The following is a 22,253-nucleotide window of genomic DNA, read 5'->3' as shown; positions in this document are numbered from 1 at the left end:
TGGCTGCCCCAGCTGCTTCCTTCCTCTTCATCACGCCGGAGCACAGGATCAGCTGGATCTCTGCTCCTGTCCCCTGCACCTGGGGACACATCCTGGGCAAACTGGTGACATCCTGGATGAACCGTTTCCATCCTCACCAGCCAATTTCCACATCGCCCCATCCCTCACGCGGTGACAGATGCTCTGGGGTAGCTCAGGGGACCACAGAGGTTTATTGGGGGTACACTGGAGCCACAGGGGGGTGACAGATGGCTCGTCACCCCTGCAGCCCCTCCAGCACGGCCCGCAGCACGGCCGCCACCGCCACAGCCCCCGGGTCGGGCTGCAGCAGCCGCGCCGAGCCGATGTAGCTGGCTCTGCCCGCTCCGGCCTCCATCTCCTTGGTGGCCTCGGCTGCCGCCTCCCCGCTCTGCAGGGGACAAAATCAGGCTGCCGGTCATTGTCCCCCGCCATTTCCCCGGCTTCCCCCTGCCCTGTTACCTGCACAGCGGCCGCCAGCACCGGCAGCAGTTGGGCACCGGGGCTGCGCAGGGCGCCCAGAGCCTGCGCCACGGCCCACAGCGGGTCCAGCTGGGAGACATTGGGGACAGCAGCTGAGATTTGGAGACGCGGTGACACTGCCACCACCCCTGGCTCTGCCCTGTGTCCCCAGCGCTCACCATCGTCCTGTCCCCTGGTGCAGCTCCACCATACCTGTGCAGGGGGTGTCAGGGTAATGTGGAGGGGATGGGGATCCTAGGGAGAGGATGGGGTTCTGGGGAGGGTTCAGGGGGTCCTGGGGAGGGGACGGGGGGGGTCACACGGCACTCACTGCTGAATCGCCTTGACACCGGCATCCACGGCGTCAGCCCACGCCGGGAGGTCGTCACGGTTGAGCAGGGACCGAGCGGCCGCCGTCAGGAACAGCCCGTAGAGCTGCCAGGACACCGTCCCTCGTCACTGCCCGTGGTGGTGGCACAGTGGGGGTCCCAGGGGGTGACGAGGCAGCCCCACGCCCCCTATCCCCATGCTCACCACGCCAGAGGAGCCCCCCATCTTCTCCAGCAGCAGGTCAGCCAGGGCAGAGAGCAGCGGGGCCGGGGCTGCCGGGGGGGGCCCAGCACGCACCCACTCCTGGATGGCTGCAGGGACAGAGGTAGGAAGGAACTGGGGACCCCAAAGTGTCCCAGGGGTCCCCTGTCCCTTGGGGACAAGCAGGGATTCTCCCCCAATGCTTTGAGGCAGCTGCCACTGGACAGAGATGTGTCAGGACTGTGGCTTTGGTGTGGGGACCCTGTCCCCCAGAAAGGGATGGCTGGGGTTCCCCTAAGAAGGGACAACTGAGGGAACCCTGTCCCCCAGAAAGGGATGGCTGGGGATCCTCTAGGAAGGGACAGCTGAGGGGACCCTGTACCCTGGGAAGGGACAACTTGGGGGGACCCTGTCCCACAGGAAGGGATGTCGGGGGGAACCCTGACCCCCAGGAAGGGTCAGATCCTGCACCCTGTTGGAAAGAACAACCTGGGGTACCCGGCTCCCCAAGAAGGGGATGGCCCAGGGAGGACCTCGCTTCTGGGAGGTGGTGGCTGGTGTCCCCTGTCCCCCCCAGTCCCCATCCCATGTCACCCTGCGGTGCCAGCCCCACCTCGGGCAGCCCGGGCGTGTGTGTGGCCGCAGTCCCCGTCCCCTGCCGCCCGGTCCAGCTCGTTCAGCTTGTCCTGCATGTCGAGCAGGGTCCCGCACACTCGCTCCAGCACCCGCTGCACCCGCGCTGCGCCAGGCCCTGCAGGACGGGGAAACTGAGGCACGGGGAGGTGACAGCCCCCCAGGGGACTCAAGCACCCTGGGGACACCCGTACCTGTGCTGGCCTCGTGCTGCACGGTCCCTTGTTCCTCCGTCGGTGCCGGTATCTCCTGTCTCTGGCTCGTCGCTGGTGCCGCGGCCAGGTTGGGCCAAGCCGCGGCCGTGGTGGGGGCGTCTGGAGTGTCAGGAGGTGAGAGGCATGTCCTGGCTGTCCCAGGAGCTGGGGAACCTCCTGTCCCCCCGTTCCCACTCACCGATCAGCCCCACGAGCTCTTCATCCACCAGCATGAGGGTGAGGGAGACTCCGGCCATCTCCAGCGCCGTCATGAAGGAGCCCACCAAAGCCCGGGCGATGCGGATGCCTCGGCTCTCTGTGGGCGCAGGGGGGGTCTGTCAGCGAGGTGGGGGGGTCCCCAGGAGCAGAAGGATCAAACCCAGGGAAATGTGCCCCAAAAACAGCCCAAACACTCACCCAGGCGCTGCACGGCAGCACCAGCCACGATGTTGAGCTCCAGGCAGGACAAACCGCCCAGGTTGTTCACCACCAGCACCACTGAGGCTCCTGCGGGGGGGAACAGGGTGAGACACCCCTGGGCGGCACCAGAGCTCAGCAGTGGGATGAGATCCCTGCCCGGGGGTCACGGCGGGTTTTGGGGCTCACCGGGGCGCAGGGGCAGGTGGGAGGCGTTGGAGGGGTCCGTCATGTGCGCCAGCATCGTCTCCACTGCCTCATCTGCCGGCAGCATCTGGGGGGGACGAGGGGGGTGTGAGGGCAGAGTAGGGGGGCCCGGGGAGCTGGGGGGTGGGTGCTGAACCCCCTCTCACCTTCATCCTGCGCACACCAGCCTCGCCGTGGATCCCTGCAGACATGGGGGGTGTCACCTCACTGCCCCGCAGGGCACAGGGGACACTCAGCCCCCACTGGGGACATTGTGGGGACACGGAGGGGGCGCAGCTCCTCACCCAGCCCCAGCTCCATCTCATCCTCAGCCAGGTGGAAGGTCGGCTTGGAGCCGGGAACGCTGCACGGGGACAGGCTGAGCCCCAGGGTACCTGTGCGGGGAGGGAAAATGGGGTGAAACCGCTGGGATTTGGGGCTGGGGGGGCTCTCTGATTTGTGCCGAGGATGCGAGGGATGGGGGGACACGGCACAGCACCCCCGGGGTCCCACACACGTACCCACGGCTTTGGCGGCCGCCGACACCTTCTCCATGATCTCATCCAAGGTGGCCCCCGCCTCGGCCATGGCCCCCGCCACCTGCCACGGGGCAGCGCCGGGTGATGAGAGGACTGTCCGCCCCCAAAATCCCCCCCTCCCCGGGCACCCGCAGCCCCCACAGACCTTGTGCAGGAGAACGATGCCGCACAGCCCCCGGCGCCCCGCTTTTTTGGGGGCGGCGAAGGCGCTGTCATCCCCCACCACCAGCATGCGCACGTCGGCCCCCCCGGCCCGCGCTCGCTCCAGCGCCAGCCCGAAGTTCAGCCGGTCCCCGGTGTAGTTCTTCACCAGCAGCAGCGTCCCGGCTGCGGGACAGGGACAGCGGGGAGCGGGTGACAGCGTGGCCAGGGAGGTGACACCATGGCAGGGGGTGATGCTGGGATTTTGGCATGACACTGTGGCAGGGGGTGTGACGCCATGTCGGGGAGTTGACACCATGGCAAGGGGTAAAGCCATGGGAGAGGATATTGCTGTGATTTGGGGTGACACCGTGGCAGGGGGGTGATTCCATGATGGGGGGTGACACTGTGGCTGGGGGTGACACTGTGGTGGGGGAGTTGAAGCCACGGGAGGGGGTGACACCACGGGAGGGGGTGACGCCGTGTCAGAAGGCGAAGCCACATCAAGGAGTGAAGCCCCTGTCCCCCCCCGTGCCACCCTACCTGCGCCAGCCTGTGTCACTGCCCGGATGGCCGCCAGGATGCTGCCCACGGCCGGAGAGGTGAAGACGGCACCGGCCACCACGCCGGTCAGCATCCCCTTCCCGATGTACCCTGCGGAGGGGACATGGGGACTTGGGGACCTGCCGGGGGCCACCAGCACACGGCAGCAGTGACGGGGGCTCACCTGCGTGGGCGGGCTCGTGGCCAGAGCCCCCCCCGGAGATCAGGGCCACTCGTCCTCGGATGGCGGCCAAGTCAGCGCGAAGGACCACGCGGTGTCCCCGCAGCAGCCGCAGCCCGGGGTGGCAGGCCACCAGCCCCGCCAGCGCGTCGTCCACACAGCCCGACACTGAGTTCACCAGCTTCTTGGGGACCTGGGGGCACAGGGGGTGGAGGTGGCGGGGGGCAGGGGTGGCACCCCGATCCCAGAGGGGTGGCAAGGGGGTCCCTGCCGCCCCGTCTCACCTCCATGCGGGCGACGCAGTGGGACAGCGGAGGATTCTGGCCCTGGGTGCTGAGTCCGAAGTCTGTCGGGAGCGGAGGGGGCCAAGGTTCGCCATGGGCAGGGACAGGCCAGTGTCCCACTGGGGCGCCCCGTGGGGACAGCGTGGGCTGGCACGGGACAGCGGGGCGTGGGGCGGGATGCGGGGTGCGTGATCAGAGAGGGGGAGCTGGGGCCAGTGCCACCCCCAAAAGGGGTTGGGAGAGGGACACAAACCCCACAGCAGGGACCCCCTCGGGGGGAGGGTGGCCAAGATGGAAGAATCGCCCTGAGCAAGGAGCCCATCCTGGGGTGGGGGGGGGGCTAGGGTGGGAGCACCCCGAAAAGCAGGGCCCCCCTCCTGGGGCAGAGGGAAAGGGGGGCAGCCCCCATCAGGGACCCCCTTTTTGGGATGTGGAGGGGACCAAGGTAGATGCGTTCCACCTGTCAGCGAGGGACCTGGGTGGATGCGCCCCCTCCCCAGAGGGGACCCCGCTTGGGCTGTGTGGGGGGACCAAGGGGGGCAGCCCCCTTCCCCGGGGAAGGAGTAGGGGGGCTGCTCCCCCCAGGTACGGGGATACGGGGTGAGAGCAGGGTGGGAGCATCCTCTCCCCAGCAGGGATCCCCTGGGGTTTGGGGGGGACCAGGGGGTGCACCTCTAAGTGGGGATCCCCCAAAGCACAGACCCCCGGAGGATCCCTCATCCCCACCTGCCCTCTCCTCTGCTCCTCCAGGTCCTCCAAGCCGCCTAGAGCGGCCCCCGCGTGGCTTCTTCCGGCGGCGGGCGGAAGAGGCGGGGGCGGCGGCGGAGAGGCCGCGGTCCCGCTGCGCGCCCTGTCCTGTCCGGGCCCCGTCCCGGTTCTGTTCCGCTTTACCGGCCCCCGCCCGCCGCCGCCATGTCCTACAACTACGTGGTGACGGCGCAGAAGCCGACGGCCGTGAACGGCTGTGTCACCGGTACTGGCGGCGGGGCGGCGCCGGGATCCCGGGGCCTAACGGTGGCGGCGAGGCCTGAGCGGGAGTGGGAGTGATGGGGGCTGGGGGACACCAGGGGGCTGGGGGGAGAGTGAAGAGGTCCCTGGGGGCCACCGGGGGGACATTGAAGTGCCTGGGGGTCAGCGAGGCTCTGGGGCCCGTGGCGGGGTTGTGGGGCACTGGGGGCATTTTGGGGCACTGGGGTGGTTTGGGGGCACTCAGGGGGCGGTTGGGGCACTGCGGGGAGCCGAGGGGTTCACTGAGTCCATTGCAGGGGGGGCTGTGAGCGTACCGTGGTATTTTGGAGAGTGCTGAGATGTGGCGGGGGCTGCAGGAACACTGAGGGCTCTGGGGATGCCCTGGGGTTCATAGGCGTGTAAAGGGGCAGCTGGGGGGTCTTTAAGGTTTTTGGGGGTGCAATGGGGCGTTGAGGGAGCTGGGGGCATCTTGAGTTTCTTTGGGGACGTGTTGAGGTTCATGGGGGTGATGTGGGGCACTGGGGTTGTGCTGAGGGTCCTGGGGGGCTGGAGGTGCAGGGGATTTCGCTGGGCCAGGCTTGAGGTTTCTGAGAGCTGGGTGGGGTTTTGGGGTGTGGGGGTGAAGAAGCACTCCTAGGGGGCTTAGAGAGCAGCAGGGGGTTGGTTTGGTGACATCTGTCTCTGTGTCCCGTTGCGAGGTGTTTTGGGGTGTTGCAGGAAGGGGGTGTGGGGGAAAAGAAGTCGGAGCTCAGGGAAGGCAGTTGCTGAGGGGTCTGGGTGTTGTGGGAGGAAGGTGCTGGAGTTTTGGGGTGCAACAGCTGAGGGGGTGCTGGTGCTGAGTCTGTGGCTGTGGGGGTGCAGGCCAGACCCCCTGATATCAGGAGACTCTGGCACATTTTATGGTGACAGCATCCCAAGGTGCTGCCTCATCTCTTCGTACGACTCAATGGCAATTTTTCCTCTCCATTTTCCAGGCCACTTCACCTCGTCGGAGGATCTGAACCTGCTGATCGCCAAGAACACGCGCCTGGAGATCTACGTGGTGACAGCGGAGGGGCTGCGGCCTGTCAAGGAGGTGGGGATGTATGGCAAGATCGCTGTCATGGAGCTGTTCCGCCCCAAGGTGGGTGCTCTGTGGGGCGGGGAGTGGGGTGCGGGTGTGTGGGTGGCACTGCTGGATCTTGTTGCCCTCCCAGACTTCATGACACTGCTTTGCTTTGGCAGGGGGAGAGCAAGGATTTGTTGTTCATTCTGACGGCCAAGTACAACGCCTGCATCCTGGAGTACAAGCAGAACGGCGACAGCATTGACATCATCACCCGCGCCCACGGCAACGTGCAGGTGGGTGAAACTGTGGCACCGCCAAGGGGCCAGTTCCTGTCCTTGGGGGTGGTTTTAGGTTTTACCTTCCTGGTGAGGAGAGTGGGGGGTTTCTACCTTGTTATTTGTGATGATTTGCCCACCGCTGACTCCGGTGTGGTTCACCTGCTGCCACTGGTATTTCCAGAGGTTTTTTTTTTTTTGTGGGGAGTCAGTCCCAGGCTCAGGGACTGGGGACACAGCTACAACTCTGTTCTCAGGGTAGTTTGCAGAATAATAAGGTTAATTTGAGATATTCCTACTGTAAAAAGAATAATCCTCAAAACTCACTGTAAGGCAGAACTTTCCCTGGGAGATGACTCCTGCAATATTTTGTGGCTGGTCTTTACACCAGAAAAGTAACTTCTGAAGTTACCATCATGGCTGTACAACGTTGTTAATAACTATAGATGTCCTCTATTGTTTTGGTGTATGTGGATTAGAATCACTCCTTGTGAGCAGGTCAGAAATTCACGTCTCTTTGGATTTAATCAGTCATTAGCCAAATGATTTCCATCTAGAAGATCTTCCCTTTGTTTCGAGGCGCTGAGCTTCCACCAAGTGTTGGTGGAGCTGGGCAGGAGATGTAGGTGGGCAAGTCCAGTAACACGTTAATGTTTTGGGCGGAAAAGGGCTTAATCTTCCCGTGCCACAGTTCTGCCCTGTGCCATATGGCAGGTGCTGATATCAGACCCTGTCTGTGAGGGCCGATAATGGTGCTGGATTTCCAGAGGGTGATTTTTGGTCGTGGGGCTCAAAGCACTTTACAGCAGCGGGAGAACATCGCTCTCCATGTGCGATAGAAAGCGGAGACGGCGATGTGGTCTCTGAGGTCATTCAGCAGAGAGTTGGCATTAGAAAACCCGTTTCAGGGTGGCTGAGAGAGAGGAATTGTGCACTGTGGGAGCTCTGCCTGCCTCTCGGGTGGAAGAGCTGCTGCTGAGGTGCCTGAATCACCATTTCCTTGCCGGGTGGTGTTTTAAACCTGCTGGGAGAGAGTCCTTCCTCACCCAAGGGGCAGTAACTCACATCTCCTATTCTCAAATCTTTTTCTGACGGTCTTTGCCCTTTCTGTGTCCCCTCTCCGCTGATCTCTCACTCAGGATCGCATCGGTCGTCCCTCGGAGACCGGCATCATCGGCATCATCGACCCCGAGTGCCGGATGATTGGCCTGCGGCTCTATGACGGCCTCTTCAAGGTCATTCCCCTGGACCGGGAGAACAAGGAGTTAAAAGCTTTTAACATCCGCCTGGAGGAGCTCCAAGTCATCGACGTCAAGTTCCTCTACGGCTGTCAGGCTCCCACCATCTGCTTCGTCTACCAGGTACCTTGTTCTGAGGCACCAGCCAGGGTCTCTAAAGTTTTCCGAAGGCCTTGGAGCAGCAGGAGCGTGTTGGAACCAATGGAAAAAAAGGATTTGGGCCGAGCGAGAGGCGGTTCTGGCTCCTGCAGGCTCGTTGTGATGCTGAGGAAAGTCTGTTTTCCTTAGTGCTGCTTTTTTGTCCGTTTCTGGGAGAGGGGAGCAATGCTTTCCCACTGGAGAGCTGGGCAGCCGGTGCTTTGGATGGGACTGTTCCCTTGTAGAATGCCCGGGAGGAGAGTGTGGATCTCTCCAGTAAGCACCGAGCAGGTGGATTGGAACCAGAGCCAGGCATTGCTCTGATATTTGAGCCTTCCTCTTAAAAAAACCAACAGTATGTCTTTATTTGGGATTTGAAAGGCCCATCAGGAGTGTGAAGAGGGACTGTAACCTCTCCGATCGCCGGGTGCTCTGTCCCAGACGCAGCGTTTCTCTGAACGCTTGTTTTGAACCGAAGAGCCTTTGCTGTGCTGGCTGAGCGAGGGATTATCTTTGCTTTGTCAAAGACAAGCTTAGCCTGGGCCAAGTGGGGATGGCAGTGCAGGCCCTGGTGGGAATTTAGTGCAGTTTGAATGTAGTTCGTAGCTCTCACAGTGTAAATTTGCCGCTACAAACCGCACAGCTGCAGCAACTTGATTATTCCCTCTCTATATCGAATTCACTATTATTATTTTCAGGAGGGGTGTGTGCTGCTGAACCCCCTACAGTGAGAGGAGGCAAAAAATCACCTTGTCAGCAGGTGGCCAGGGGTTGGGACAGTGCTTGTCCCCTGTCCTGTGGGTGGCAGCTGCTCTCCCTTGTCACCTCAACAAACCTCAGCGTGCTGAGATGTGTCCTCACCTGTCGCATGTCCTCCCCACCTCGCAGACACTTAACGATTTGACAGTGTGTGTAAAAAATAAGAAAATAAGGAGGGGTTTGGTTACCTGGAAAAAACAAAGGAGTTTTTCTTTTTTTTTAGAGCAAATCTGCTGATAGTTTATTTGTTATAAACATGACCGTGCTGCTCCGGAAGGTGCTGAGCGTACCCCTGAGTTTGCTTAGTGCCACTGCTGTTACGTGCTGGGGAAACTGAGGCAGAGAGGGATGGTAATTTGGACAAACTCCTCAGTTCGGTGTCAGGGTGGGATGGGAGCACAGCGGTTTCCACTCAGTGCTCAAGAGTGTAATAAAGAAAGGTCTTATCTCAACATCTGACATCTTTACAGATTAAATCACAGCAAATCTATTAAGAGCTCATTGACTATAAACATATATTATACAAATAAAAAGTAAATTAACAGCTTGCTTCGCGTCTAACACTCGATATGAACTTGATCCTTGTAGCAGGAGAGAGATCTAAGTTCTGACTCATTAGGCTCTACGTAAGTCTCGCTTTGTTTTGGTCCCCAGGTGTGTGTGGAGAGGTGAACGTTTCCAAGCTGCTGCTTTGATTCCTTTTCAATTTATTAATCATCATCACATGATTTGGACTGAATTGAATATCAATGTCTGAGATAATTTTGGTGTAGTTCTGAAACCAGAGGAAGACACTACAAAAAGGGGAAGCGCATAAAAAAGAAATATTCTTGAAAGCTGCTGTGGTGCGGAGTAAAAAGGTCCAGAAACACCCAAACCTTCATTAATGACTCCGCTGCCATTTTAATTTCAAATTTCTCCTCCTGGCAGAGCCGTTTCTCCTCCTGCCTTCCCCTTCTCGCTCAGCTCTTCACTTCCCTCGCGGCTGCACCGCTGGGCTTTGCCACAATTCCAGGCTCCGGAGCTCTGTTGGGGAGGAGGTTTGTTTGCCAAGCGGCAGAGGCTGCGAGGCATGAGCCACGAGGTGCAAAAAAACCACACTTTTCCTCCGATCTGGAAAGCGGAGAGGCATAGTAAATAAAAAGCTGAACAGCTCTTTTGAAGTAGTGCCTAAGAAAACCCAGCTCGCTGTGATTTAGAGCCTCATCTCAGCTTTTGAGACATAAAAGGGCTGGAAGGCGAGCGGAGTGTTGAGGCGGGAGCTCAGCTGCTCTGTCACCCCAATCCCTGAACGTGGAGCTGGAGGTGGTGGCGATGCCTAAAAATGCAATCAAATAGGGGTTTTTTTGGCACAGGGGTTTCTTCAGAGGTTGTTCAAGATACGGATCAACCTGGGCAGAGTGTTGTGGTGGGTGTTGAGCCCTGTGTGCGATTTGGGGAAGGCTGAAGGGGCAGGGGGGAACAGTGGCAGCTCGCTGGTGTTTCTGCAGCAGACGAGATGTCGTTAGCGCACGTCACCGTCTGTGGCTTCTCTTTCAGGACCCTCAGGGTCGACACGTCAAGACATACGAGGTGTCCCTGCGCGAGAAGGAGTTTAACAAGGGGCCTTGGAAACAGGAGAACGTAGAGGCCGAAGCCTCCATGGTCATTGCAGGTTAGTCTTTTATAAAAGATCTTCCTTCTCATCGTGCTGCACAGGTTCCCTGATAAATTAAATGTTTGTCTTCCCCCCTGCGCAGTGCCGGAGCCTTTTGGAGGCGCGATCATCATCGGGCAGGAGTCCATCACCTATCACAACGGAGATAAATATCTCGCCATAGCTCCACCCATCATCAAGGTGAGTGACTGATGAGTTCTAAAAGTGCATCTTGTGGAATTTCTCCATGAATTTAAACCACACGTCTCCAGGTGTAGCCTAATAGGGCCACTTACTCCCAAAACTCACAGAGGTTTGGTGAGTACGATGTTTTTTGGGGACTGAGGGATGTGTGTGATGCTTGTACGTGTGTTTGCGCCGCAGCGCGTGGCTCTGCTCTGCGTGGAGTGCTCAGAAATGCCACAATAACAGTAAAATCTCGTTTGGGCCCCAGAAAATGGGATTAATTAGGAGGCAGCACACAGCTTGGGCATGTGGCCAGGCCATAGCTGGGTTTTATTTCAGGCAGCAGACTCAAGTCCACCGGTGTGTGATTGGGACACGTCTTCAGAAGCAAAAAAAAGACTCAAGAGAGTTTGTGACACAAACTGAGCTTGTGGTTTCTGTAAGAGGCACAGGACGGTGCCCACATTTAAATGCCACAGGAAGCACAAATGGTGCGACCGGCAGAGGCTTGAGCTGGGACCAGAAGGTCTTTTAAAAATGGAAATAATGGCAGATTAGAAAAGAGCTATAAATCTTTGGTAAAGAAACACAAGTATTGTTGTGAATGGTGGTGCTCTGTGGTGGAAAGTCTTATTTTGGAGCAGGCAGAGCTGACGTATGGATCTGAGCCTTGACCTATGAGCAGAGCACAGGCCCGTCTGTACTCGAGGCTGGGAATGAAGATCTGCGAAAATCAGGATTTTAAAGCAAATACGTTGACAGGATGCCGGGCAGCATCTACTGCACAGAGCAAAACGTCTGCAGGGCTGAGGGCTGGAGATGCAACTCCCAAATAACATCCCTGCATCTGTGGAAAGCCCAGCATGCGGAAAACAGGCTTTCTGATGGTGTGATTCATGAGCTGTGAACATGCTAATGATGTGGAATTTAATTTAGGCACATGAGGCAGTTCCTAGTGACCAAACTGAGAATGTTTAAGCCCACATTCTGGTTGTGTTCACCGATAGAGTTTATTGAAGCAGCCTGGGATGTGGTTGTTCTTGTATGATGTGCACACAGATGGTCCTTGCTGGATGAGACACCCTTTTGGGGTGATTTCAACAGATTCCTAACAAAAATACCCTCGTCCTTTCCGTGCAGCAAAGCACGATCGTGTGCCACAACCGCGTGGATCCCAACGGGTCCCGTTACCTGCTGGGGGACATGGAAGGGCGGCTCTTCATGCTGCTGCTGGAGAAGGAGGAGCAGATGGACGGCACCGTCACCTTGAAGGACCTGCGCGTGGAGCTGCTTGGCGAGGTGGGACGCGTCCCTGTCACTTCTCCCGGGTGGCAGGAACGGTGACGCTTCTGGAGCGCGGGGTGGGGGGATGTGACATGTTGTCACATCTCTGAACTCTCGGTCACTGGGAAATTCTTTATCTGGGCGTTTGAAAGTCTGCACCATGTTCCTGGGGTTTTCCCTGGGGCTCGTGCGCTGCCCCGGGGAGACACTTGGACTCTCCGTGGGTTTTGTAAAGGGATGAAATTCCCCCCGTGAGCCTTCCCGCCGGGCTGCAGCTGAGCTGTGGTGTGTGCGGGGCGCCGCCAGGTCCTTGTGCCCACGGTGCTTAATCTGCATCTCCTCAATCCCCAGACATCCATTGCGGAGTGCTTGACCTACCTGGACAACGGAGTTGTGTTTGTCGGCTCTCGCCTTGGCGATTCGCAGCTTGTGAAGGTATGTGACAACCGTCTTCTGCCTCAGTTGTGTGTCCAGACAGGGTTTTGTACATATTTATTTTCACCATGGCCTCGAGATGTGTATGTGGGTACATTTCGCTTTCTTTCTGCCCTGCACCTTTTCCACTTGTTCGGTTTTGCTTGTCAGAAGCCGATGATTGCGTTTATTCGCAGCTCAACGTGGACAGCAACGAGCAAGGCTCCTACGTGGTGGCCATGGAGACCTTCACCAACCTGGGGCCCATCGTCGACATGTGTGTGGTAGACCTGGAAAGACAAGGCCAAGGGCAGGTAATGTGCGTTCTGCTTTTTTCTCAGCACTGGGGATGTTGGGGGCAGCCGGATGTGCGCGGGGGTTGTCCGTGGGAGGAAAAGGAGAGTCTCAAAGTCTCATCCAGGTGCAGGGATGGTTTTGAGGTTTTGTGCTGAAGAGTGGTGTGAGCAGGGAGGCCGCGGGTGCCTTTGCGCAGCGGGGAAAGATCAGCTGCCAAAAAACTGCTTCAGAGAGCGCATCACTGCAAGGAGGAGCGGGGAACCCTCCCAGCAATGGCTGGTAAAGTTTGTCTGCTTTTCCTCCAGCTGGTCACGTGCTCGGGCGCATTTAAAGAGGGTTCCCTGCGGATCATCCGAAACGGCATCGGGATCCACGAACATGCCAGCATCGACCTGCCGGGAATTAAAGGTGCGTGAGCTGTTCTGTGTTGTCAAAAACAAACCGCAGCCCAAGAAGGCCCAGCTGGGGACGCATTGTGTGAGGTTGGGGTGTGTGACAGGGCACTTGCCACCACCCACTTGCTTTTACAGAATTCACAGTGAGCAAACGTGGCTGCTCTTTGTCGCAGGTTTATGGCCCCTGAGGTCGGACGCTCACCGTGAGACAGACAACATGCTGGTGCTGTCCTTTGTCGGTCAGACCAGGTAAGCTGGGCTTAATGCTGAGCCAGGCTCTCGGCCACATGTGGGAGCATGATATAACAGGAGCTGCCTTTCCTTTTCAGGGTTCTGATGTTAAATGGAGAGGAGGTGGAAGAAACGGAGCTCACAGGGTTTGTGGATGATCAGCAGACTTTCTTCTGTGGCAATGTGGCGCATCAGCAATTGATCCAGGTAATGCAAATTCTAGGGAAATGCAGATATGCCATCTTGTGGTGACCCTACAGCCCGTATTGATTGTGGCGCTGACATAGATCTGTGCTGTTTATCCGGAGGAGGGTTTGCAGTGCTTCCTGGGGCTGATGTCGGGAGTGATGTGTCATTCTGGCACTGAACAAAGGTGTTTTCTCTCTCCCCAGATCACCTCTGCCTCTGTCAGACTTGTTAGCCAAGAACCCAAAGCTCTGGTGAGCGAGTGGAAAGAGCCCAATGGCAAGAACATCAGCGTGGCCTCCTGTAACAGCAGCCAGGTGGTGGTGGCTGTGGGACGAGCGCTCTACTACCTGGAGATCCGGCCCCAGGAGCTCCGGCAGATCAGGTGGGTGCACGTCGTTCATCCTGACCCGAGGGCTTTCAGATTTGGCCATTTGTGCTCAAGACTGACACCTCTGTCTACTTCTTCCTCCTTGCCAGCTGCACAGAAATGGAGCACGAAGTGGCCTGCCTGGACATCACCCCTCTAGGGGACACTAACGGCATGTCCCCGCTCTGTGCCATCGGGCTCTGGACCGACATCTCCGCCCGCATCCTCAAGCTGCCTTCGTTTGAGCTGCTGCACAAAGAGATGCTGGGAGGAGGTAGGGATGTCCCGGGAGGCGGCAGCGGTCCCTGACCTGTGTCGTGAGGGACATCAACCTTCTCTTCTCCTCCTCCCTGCAGAAATTATCCCTCGCTCCATCCTGATGACGACCTTTGAGAGCAGCCACTACCTCTTATGCGCCCTGGGGGACGGAGCTCTCTTCTACTTCGGCCTCAGCCTCGAGACAGGTGACTGGCCTGCCTGATCTCCTGCTCTCTTACTCACTTGCCATATTTTCTTTCATCCTTCTGGAGATATCGCTCTTTTTCTTGATTTTTTTCACTGTGATGGGTTTGTGGGACTGGCCGTGGGCACTGGGAGTTGCTGGATTTCTCCAGTGGGCTCCTTTGCCAACAGCACGATGATTTCCCCACCCTCATTCCTTCCCAAGGTCTTGCAGCCGCATTGCACTCGGCCATCCTGCTCTTCCGAGCTCCGTTACGGCATCTCCCAACACCAATGCTCCTTTTCTGCAGGTTTGCTGAGTGACCGAAAGAAGGTGACCCTTGGGACCCAGCCCACTGTCCTGAGGACGTTCCGCTCTCTCTCCACCACCAACGTCTTCGCCTGTTCTGACCGGCCCACCGTCATCTACAGCAGCAACCACAAGCTGGTCTTCTCCAACGTCAACCTGAAGGAAGTGAACTACATGTGTCCCCTCAACTCCGATGGGTATCCTGACAGGTCAGCCTGCGCCTCGCCGTGCGTGACGTGGGGTCGGAGAGGTTTGGACACTGCAAAGGGGGTCCTGGGATCATAGAAGGGTAGAATCACAGAATCATTTTAGTTGGAAAAGACCTTCAAGATTATTGAGTCCAACTGTTCCCCCTCCTGTGGCACTGCCCCGTGTCCCTGAGAACCTCATGTCCGTCTGTCCAGCCCTCCAGGGCTGGTGACTCCAGCACTGCCCTGGGCAGCCTGTTCCAATGCCCCACAGCCCTTCAGGGAAGAAATTGTTCCCCACATTCAACCTCAACCTCCCCTGGTGCAACTTGGGGCCGTTTCTTTGTATTCCTGCCTCCCCTCAGCTCCTGTTCTCCAGCTGAACCCCCCAGGTCCCTCAGCCGCTCCATCACACTTGTGCTCCAGCCCCTCACCAGCTCTGTTCCCTTCTCTGAACTCTCTCCAGCGCCTCAAGCAAGGGGATCCAGGATCAGCAGTTTGCAGAGGACAGGGAGGTTCTTGCTGCGTCACCCACCTTCCAAGTGTCATTGCTCATGGATTTAATTTTTCTCCCGCCTGTACAGCTTGGCACTGGCCAACAACAGCACCCTGACGATCGGCACCATTGACGAGATCCAGAAGCTGCACATCCGCACGGTTCCCCTCTACGAATCGCCCAGGTGAGCTGAGCCGGGGGAGCAGGGAGCCTGGTTTGGGGAGCCCACACGTGGAACAGGGTTGAGGACAGATTTTTGCAGTCAGCGTCCCTGCTGTATGCTCAACACACAGCCTGAATTGAACAGCTCTGTCTCTTGTCTCCAGAGCCTCTGTGATCTCCTCGAGGCGACCTGTCCTGGCTCTCCCACTCACACAGCTGCTTTTTCCGCAGGAAAATCTGCTACCAAGAGGTCTCGCAGTGTTTCGGCGTGCTCTCCAGCCGCATCGAGGTGCAGGATGCCAGCGGGGGCACCACAGCGCTGCGGCCCAGCGCCAGCACCCAGGTGAGAGGCAGCTGCTCCGTTTCCTATTCCTCAGGCCAAACCGTGATGCGGATTTTTCCTTTTATCTGAGTGCAAACGCTCCCTTTGGCAGCCTGGGAGGAGATGGGGTGGTGAGATCTGTCCGTGGGGGAGAGAAGGGGTCTGTGCTGCTCACCGTTCTGTCAGATCACTTTTGGTTTTGGATACTGCTCCATCGGTCTTCCTGTACAGAGATTTTAGACTTGTACAGTATTGCCATGAACCATGTTGACCTAAAGAAAATGGGAAGAGCAACAGTAACTCCAAAGTGTCAGAAAATATTTAACATTCAAACTTGTTTTCACATGGACCAAAAGACGTGCCATATTCAAATACAAAGCCTCTTGTCGTCAAGAACTGTGACCACTTTAGAATGAACCAGTTCATTGCATGCTGAAGCAACATTGTTGGTCAAGAAACCAGTTTCTGGCACAGCACTATTTGTAGTTACTTTTGCTTTCTCTGAGAGACTGCAAATAAGAAGATGTAGACATTAACACCTCGTGAATACATTTGACTTTCCATTTAGCTATAGCTTTATTCAGCATGACTGTACATAAGGGTAGCAGCAAACAATCATTGGAGCTTAAAGAACATTTTTAAAATAAGTACCAAGGCCTCATATTTGTTCTGAAACTGTTTGTTTTATTTTCAGGGAATACTGTTTAATTTAATTGTCTTGACCCAACAGGCATCTGTTGGGTCTCAAGTGGTTTCTTTCTCCCAGGGATCCAGGCACAAGACTTTATAAACTCTTGTTAATGCTTTGCCACCCGTCCCACACATGTCACCCGCTGCTGTTGGCACAGGGAGTGTATCCCTTCACTCAGGCCCAGACAGCTCCTTGTTCCACCTCCTCTCCTGTTCATTCTCCCCTCCTCAGTTGCCTCAGCCCTCATGGAACAGCGTGAGGGTGTTTATTCTTGTTCTGTTCCGTTTCCCTGTGTCCCAGGCCCTGTCCAGTAGCGTGAGCACCAGCAAGCTGTTCTCCAGCAGCACGGCGCCACACGAGACGTCCTTCGGCGAGGAGGTGGAGGTGCACAACCTGCTCATCATAGACCAGCACACCTTCGAAGGTACCGGTCCCAAATGCCAGCCCTACCCTGGGCCAGTGTTCTCCTCCAGCACAAGCCCGTCAGCGTATGGCTGAAACTTGGGATCTGCACTGGGACCAGGGTGGGGATTGTCCCCTTGTACTGGCACTGGGGAGGCCAAACCTCGAATCCTGGGAGTCAGTTCTGGGCCCCTCACGCCAAGAAAGCCCTTGAGGTGCTGGAGCGAGTGGAGAGAAGGGAACGGAGCTGGTGAGGGGCTGGAGCACAAGTGTGATGGAGCGGCTGAGGGACCTGGGGGGTTCAGCTGGAGAACAGGAGCTGAGGGGAGACCTTCTGATCTCTGAACTGCCTGAAAGGAGCTTGGAGCCAGGGGGGTCGGGCTCTGCTCCCCAGGAACAAGCGCCAGGAGCAGAGGAAACGGCCTCAAGTTGCACCAGGAGAGGTTGAGGTTGATTTTAGGAACAATTTCTTCCCCAAAGGGCTGTGGGTCATTGGAACAGGCTGCCCAGGGCAGTGCTGGAGTCACCATCCCTGGAGAGTTGGACAGACGGACATGAGGTTCTCAGGACATGGGGCAGTGCCAGGGTGGGGGAATGGTTGGATTCCATGATCTTGAAGGGCTTTTCCAACCAAAATTCTATGACTCCATGATTCACAGACTCTCAGACATCTCTGATCTTGCAGGTTTCCTTCAGTCAAAGCATTTTTTCTAGAGGAGTATCCACCATAGGACATAGTTTTAAGACATACTGTGGGGTTTTTTTGATGGTATAAGGTGTTGGGGAACAGGAGAGGGGATCTCCAGGCAGGCGTCTTGGCCACGTCTTAAGACCCTGTTTTTCTGCCTTCTCCCTCTGTGCGCAGTGCTTCACGCTCACCAGTTTCTGCAGAACGAATACGCCCTCAGCCTGGTCTCCTGCAAGCTTGGCAAGGACCCCAACACCTACTTCATCGTGGGCACTGCCATGGTCTATCCAGAGGAGGCAGAGCCCAAGCAGGGCCGCATCGTCGTCTTCCACTACTCTGACGGTAAGAACAAGGTGTTCTCACGTGGCAACGATCGAAGATGAGCTTTTCAGACCCCACAGAACTCACGTCCCATTTCCTACAGATGCCCAAGAATCCCTAGCCAGAGTGGGATTTTGGGATTTGCTTTGCCTGTGTCTGCCCCTCTGATCACGACAGGACCCCAGGGAATGGCGAGAAGATGTGCCAGGGGAGGGTCAGATGGACATGAGGAAAAGCTTCTTCACGCAGAGGGTGCTGGGCACTGGAACAGGCTCCCCAGGGAGTTGTCACAGCCCTAAGCCTGACCGTGTCCAAGAAACATTTGGGCAACACCCTCAGACACATGGTGTGAATTTTGGGGTTGTCTTGTGCAGGGACAGGAGTTGGACTCTATGATCCTTGATCCTTCCATCTCAGGACATTGTATGATTTATGTCACTCCTGCGTTACCTGCCCACAGACCCTCCGAGACATTTCTAGGGAGAGTGATTTTGTTTTGAACCCCCTGGGCTTACACTTTTGGGTGAGCAGGACAAATAATGGGGCGATAACGGGTTTGTTCCAGGGAAGCTGCAGAGCCTGGCCGAGAAGGAGGTGAAGGGCGCTGTGTACTCCATGGTGGAGTTCAATGGGAAGCTCTTAGCCAGCATCAACAGCACGGTAGGGCTCTCGTAACACCCGCATTTATTTTTTGGGTGCGTTTCCAAGCTGGAAGCTGCTCCAGATCCCCGATATCTGTTGGGAAGCGCATTTTGGCCAGCTCAGAGCTCTGTCCTTCCCCTCAGGTGCGCCTGTACGAGTGGACGGCGGAGAAGGAGCTGCGCACGGAGTGCAACCATTACAACAATATCATGGCGCTCTACCTGAAGACCAAGGGCGACTTCATCCTCGTGGGAGACCTGATGCGTTCCGTCCTTCTCCTGGCCTACAAGCCCATGGAAGGAAACTTTGAGGAGGTATCGATGCTGTTAAATAGTCTTGCTGGAAGGCGTGCTGGGAGCTCGCGAGGCCCCTTGCGAGAGGCTGTGGGGAGGGAAAACAGTGTATAAGGTGATAAAAGACGGAGCCTGGCTCACCCCACCTTTGAAGACCAGGCTGCAGGGCTGTGCAGCGTCACCTGGATGTGTTTTTAGACAGATCCCCATGGTTTCTGGAGGGACAGATCCCCGGGCTTCCAGGAATTGGGCAATGAATCAGGAACCTGGGGAAGAGCGGGTGCTGGTGCGTGGCTGCTGCCTGCCGGGTGGAGCTGCCATCTGGGCAGCTGGAACGGCTCAGTGCTGCTGTCGCTGCCTCTGTCAGCAAACGCGGCGTAGCGGGAGGCACCGGGACAATCTGTGCGCTTTGAATCACTCGAGTGGCTCTGGGCATGGCTTTGGCACGGGCTGCGTTTGCCCAGGGAGTGTCTTGGCATTGTCCCACGTGCCACTCGGGTCAGGGCCACCTCCCAAAGGTCCTCGGTGCCTTTTTCACTTCATCTGGAGCAGAGAGGGACAGACCAGATCCCACCTGGACATTGCGGGTGGGATGAAGATCCATCTGGGCACTTTTCCACTTCTCTTGTCCCCTTCCAGATTGCCCGGGACTTCAATCCAAACTGGATGAGCGCCGTGGAAATCCTGGACGATGACAACTTCTTGGGAGCAGAGAACGCTTTCAATTTGTTCGTGTGCCAGAAGGACAGGTGAGCTGGCTGCCGGGGGGTTGTGACAGCGTGTGACGGGAGGGACGCGGTGACGGGACCTTCTGGTCTCCTCCACACTCCGTGGAGATGTGTGTCAGCTTGGGAGGAGCGTCCCTAGCTCCAAAAGCAGCGAGGGGAGAACTGGGGGAGCTTTTCCGTCTCCCAAGCACATCCTGAGCCGGGCATTTTGTGTTTCAGCGCGGCCACCACTGACGAGGAGCGTCAGCACTTGCAGGAGGTGGGACTGTCCCACCTGGGAGAGTTCGTCAATGTTTTCTGTCACGGCTCCCTGGTCATGCAGAACCTGGGCGAGACGTCCACGCCGACACAGGGCTCGGTTCTCTTCGGCACCGTTAACGGCATGATCGGTAAGGGTGAGGGTTCCCCGGGCTGGGGTTGGGGGTGACAGGTCCCTGTCCCCACTGATGGGGTTCCCTCGTGCCCCCGTGTTCCCCACTCTGTGCCGTGCTCCCCTCAGAAACCTCCTTTTCTCCCCAAATTGCTTCCAGGAAAGGAAAACACTCTGGTTATTCCTTATCCCAGCTCCCCGAGCTCAACTCCAGTCCCAGCAACCTACTGGAAGCTACTGTGATGATCCCAGCACCTTCATCTCTGTTCTCCCCCTTTGCAGGGCTGGTGACCTCGCTGTCGGAGAGCTGGTACAACCTCCTGCTGGACATGCAGAACAGGCTGAACAAAGTCATCAAGAGCGTGGGCAAGATTGAACACTCCTTATATCCTTCTGTAGTCCAGCTGAGAGCCTGGGCCACTCAGTTCCGGGGTTTGGCTCGTGAATTCGGCCTGAACCGGGTGTGGGCTGGGGTGTTGGGTTTGTCTCTGGTGGGAGCATGTTTGCGGTGTGCCCAGGGCTTTGCACTCAAAGAGAAGGTGCCTGTGGCAGAGAGGAGTTTATCTCGCAGCGTTTGAGGTTAAATCTGGCTAAAACCAGCCCTAAAACGTGACTTAAATCCTGCGCCAGCACTGTCAGGCTGTTGGTGCGCCTGTCAGCTGTTCCTCCCCGTGGGTTTGGCTCCTTGACGGCAGCACCTGGAGATCATTTCACACCGAACGCAAGACAGAACCGGCGACGGGCTTCATCGACGGTGACCTGATCGAAAGCTTCCTGGACATCAGCAGGCCCAAGATGCAGGAGGTGGTGGCGAATTTGCAGGTGAGACGGGTGGCGTGAGCTTTGACCCTTTCCAGACGACCCCGCGCAGGCATCCGGGCTGAGCTAAACCAGTAAATCCTAAACTCCTGCCTTCCCACGAGGTGATAATTCGAGAATGTTCTTCAGCCCGTGCTCTGATGCCTTTTTCTCCTCGCAGATCGACGACGGCAGCGGCATGAAGAGAGAAGCCACCGTGGACGACCTGATAAAGATCGTGGAGGAGCTGACCCGCATCCATTAGCAGGATCTGGGGATCCTTTCCCCCGCCTCGAGCAAGAGAATCTTGTCCCCACCCACAGCTCGGGGACCGAGGGGACGCGGGGAAAGGGTCTGGCAGGGGATATTGGGGGGTGTCACCCAGGCACCGTGGCATCGCCTGCGTCAGTTCCCGAATCCCGCGGACTCGGCTGCTGCCCCTAGACTGGGCTTTGCTGGGTGACCCAGCAGTAGCGCTGCCCTGGATCCACTTTTCACCGTTGTCTTCAGTACCTTTTTTTTTTGCTTTCGGTTTTGTTTTTTGATTCCTTTCGATTCGCTGTGGTTTTGGAAGCGGAGGGCGATGGCAGGAGGACCTTTCTGGGGTGAGACATGTGGGCGCGGAGTCGGGGAGGATTTTATCGGGTGCCGGAGCCCAGCGGGACAGCGCGCTCCTCAGCAAGGGGAGTCCTGGGGGAGCTCCAGCCACGGGGGGTTTTTGGAGTTTTACCAAATAAAGTAGTCCAAGAGGGACGGTGCGTCTGTGGTGCTCGTGTGGAGGTGGCAGAGGAGCCGCTGCCGGTGTCGAGTGAGGCTGATAGATGTGGAGTCTCGGGTTTATCCTCCTCGAGCATTAATTAGCGCTAAAGAGGGCGGCGTGCACCTCTGCAGCCAACACACACCTCACAAGTGCAGCGTGGGGGCGATTTGCTCCCCGCCAGGCTGCAGCTCTGGCACACACATTAATAATTATCCTGCTCTCCGTTTGTGTATTTATGGTGGAAATGGTGTGAGCCAGGGGCTGGCCCGGGCTGCGGACGGGGACTTCCCCGGGTCACTGCGACCAGAATGCACGGGAGGGTGGCAGAGGAGTCCCTGCCTGCCCTTCTTCTCCTTCTTTCTTCTCCTTCTTTCTTCTCCTTCTTTCTTCTCCTTCTTTCTTCTCCTTCTTTCTTCTCCTTCTTTCTTCTCCTTCTTTCTTCTCCTTCTTTCTTCTCCTTCTTTCTTCTCCTTCTTTCTTCTCCTTCTTTCTTCTCCTTCTTTCTTCTCCATGGCTCTGTCCTCACCTGAGCCACCCCACATCTCACCCACCGTTTTAAGACCCCACATCCCATTCAGGGCAGGTCGGTATCAGCACAGGGTTGTTATTTTTCCCCAAGTCCTGCAGCGGTGCGGGCGGGTGCAGCCTCCTGACGGCATCCTGGGGCTCCATTACCATCCCTGAACTGGTGTTGCGGAGGTGACAGGGCCAGGGCTGTGTTTGGACAGGCTGCTGGGGACAGGGGGACACGGACTGTGACCCTTTTGCAACCAGCCTGGACTGGGTGTTGGTGCTGCCTGGGATTTATGAGCTCGGAGGGTTTATGAGCAGGGATCTTTGGGCTCCGTGTCCCCTGCCCTGAGTTGCTCAGTTCTCTGGCTTCTCCCCAAAATGTTGGGGTCACAGAGAGTGCCTCAGCCCAGTAAAACTGGGGGTACTGGTGCTGATGTGATGCTGGCAGCCCCCCCCCCCCCGATTTTTTAATGCAAAAAGCCTCTTGCAGCTGCATTAGAAATGGGTGTTGGTCACGGGCCACTGGCCACACTCCAGCACTGGTGGTCACGTCCTCCCCAGATGGGTGTCCTT

At 57.4% G+C, this 22,253-nt stretch overlaps 2 protein-coding genes across 2 annotated transcripts; one reads left to right on the top strand and one right to left on the bottom strand.

Moving 5' to 3' along the window:
- Positions 1 to 201: 201 nt before the first annotated feature.
- TKFC (triokinase and FMN cyclase) lies at positions 202 to 5,006 on the bottom strand. The gene is made up of 18 exons (XM_080345540.1): positions 4,856 to 5,006; positions 4,130 to 4,191; positions 3,849 to 4,038; positions 3,665 to 3,775; positions 3,126 to 3,307; positions 2,963 to 3,041; positions 2,747 to 2,836; positions 2,609 to 2,643; positions 2,445 to 2,529; positions 2,256 to 2,345; positions 2,038 to 2,154; positions 1,839 to 1,958; positions 1,625 to 1,762; positions 1,015 to 1,121; positions 812 to 915; positions 660 to 693; positions 481 to 570; positions 202 to 409 (listed from the first exon to the last, which is right to left on the bottom strand). Exons 2-18 carry the CDS (start codon positions 4,133 to 4,135, stop codon positions 257 to 259), a joined length of 1,731 nt encoding a protein of 576 aa, XP_080201666.1. The 5' UTR covers positions 4,136 to 4,191; positions 4,856 to 5,006; the 3' UTR covers positions 202 to 256.
- DDB1 (damage specific DNA binding protein 1) lies at positions 4,895 to 21,158 on the top strand. Its single transcript, XM_080345539.1, has 27 exons — positions 4,895 to 5,102; positions 6,073 to 6,221; positions 6,323 to 6,439; positions 7,561 to 7,782; positions 10,096 to 10,210; positions 10,296 to 10,393; positions 11,519 to 11,677; positions 12,014 to 12,097; positions 12,274 to 12,390; positions 12,679 to 12,781; positions 12,942 to 13,017; positions 13,098 to 13,206; positions 13,392 to 13,570; positions 13,666 to 13,829; positions 13,912 to 14,019; positions 14,308 to 14,515; positions 15,079 to 15,174; positions 15,384 to 15,495; positions 16,466 to 16,589; positions 17,433 to 17,597; positions 18,142 to 18,236; positions 18,362 to 18,532; positions 19,151 to 19,260; positions 19,459 to 19,628; positions 19,892 to 19,994; positions 20,308 to 20,431; positions 20,589 to 21,158. Exons 1-27 carry the CDS (start codon positions 5,042 to 5,044, stop codon positions 20,670 to 20,672), a joined length of 3,423 nt encoding a protein of 1,140 aa, XP_080201665.1. The 5' UTR covers positions 4,895 to 5,041; the 3' UTR covers positions 20,673 to 21,158.
- The last annotated feature ends 1,095 nt before the right edge of the window (positions 21,159 to 22,253 follow it).

The sequence above is a fragment of the Nesoenas mayeri genome (assembly GCF_963082525.1).
Source record: "Nesoenas mayeri genome assembly, chromosome: 5".
In the NCBI taxonomy this organism is placed as follows: Eukaryota; Metazoa; Chordata; class Aves; order Columbiformes; family Columbidae; genus Nesoenas; species Nesoenas mayeri.
The sequence above is the reverse complement of the archived record's forward strand: the minus strand, read 5'-3'. Positions and strand labels throughout refer to the sequence as shown.

Coding starts and splice junctions, on each gene's coding strand:
- DDB1 (XM_080345539.1), top strand. CDS start 5,042: ATGTCCTACAACTACGTGGTGACGGCGCAGAAGCCGACGGCCGTGAAC. Junction 17,598..18,141: donor CGTCTTCCACTACTCTGACG/GTAAGAACAAGG, acceptor GGTTTGTTCCAG/GGAAGCTGCAGAGCCTGGCC. Junction 19,995..20,307: donor GGCAAGATTGAACACTCCTT/ATATCCTTCTGT, acceptor TGACGGCAGCAC/CTGGAGATCATTTCACACCG.
- TKFC (XM_080345540.1), bottom strand. Junction 2,155..2,255: donor TGCTGCCGTGCAGCGCCTGG/GTGAGTGTTTGG, acceptor CTGCGCCCACAG/AGAGCCGAGGCATCCGCATC. Junction 1,763..1,838: donor GCAGCACGAGGCCAGCACAG/GTACGGGTGTCC, acceptor CCCGTCCTGCAG/GGCCTGGCGCAGCGCGGGTG.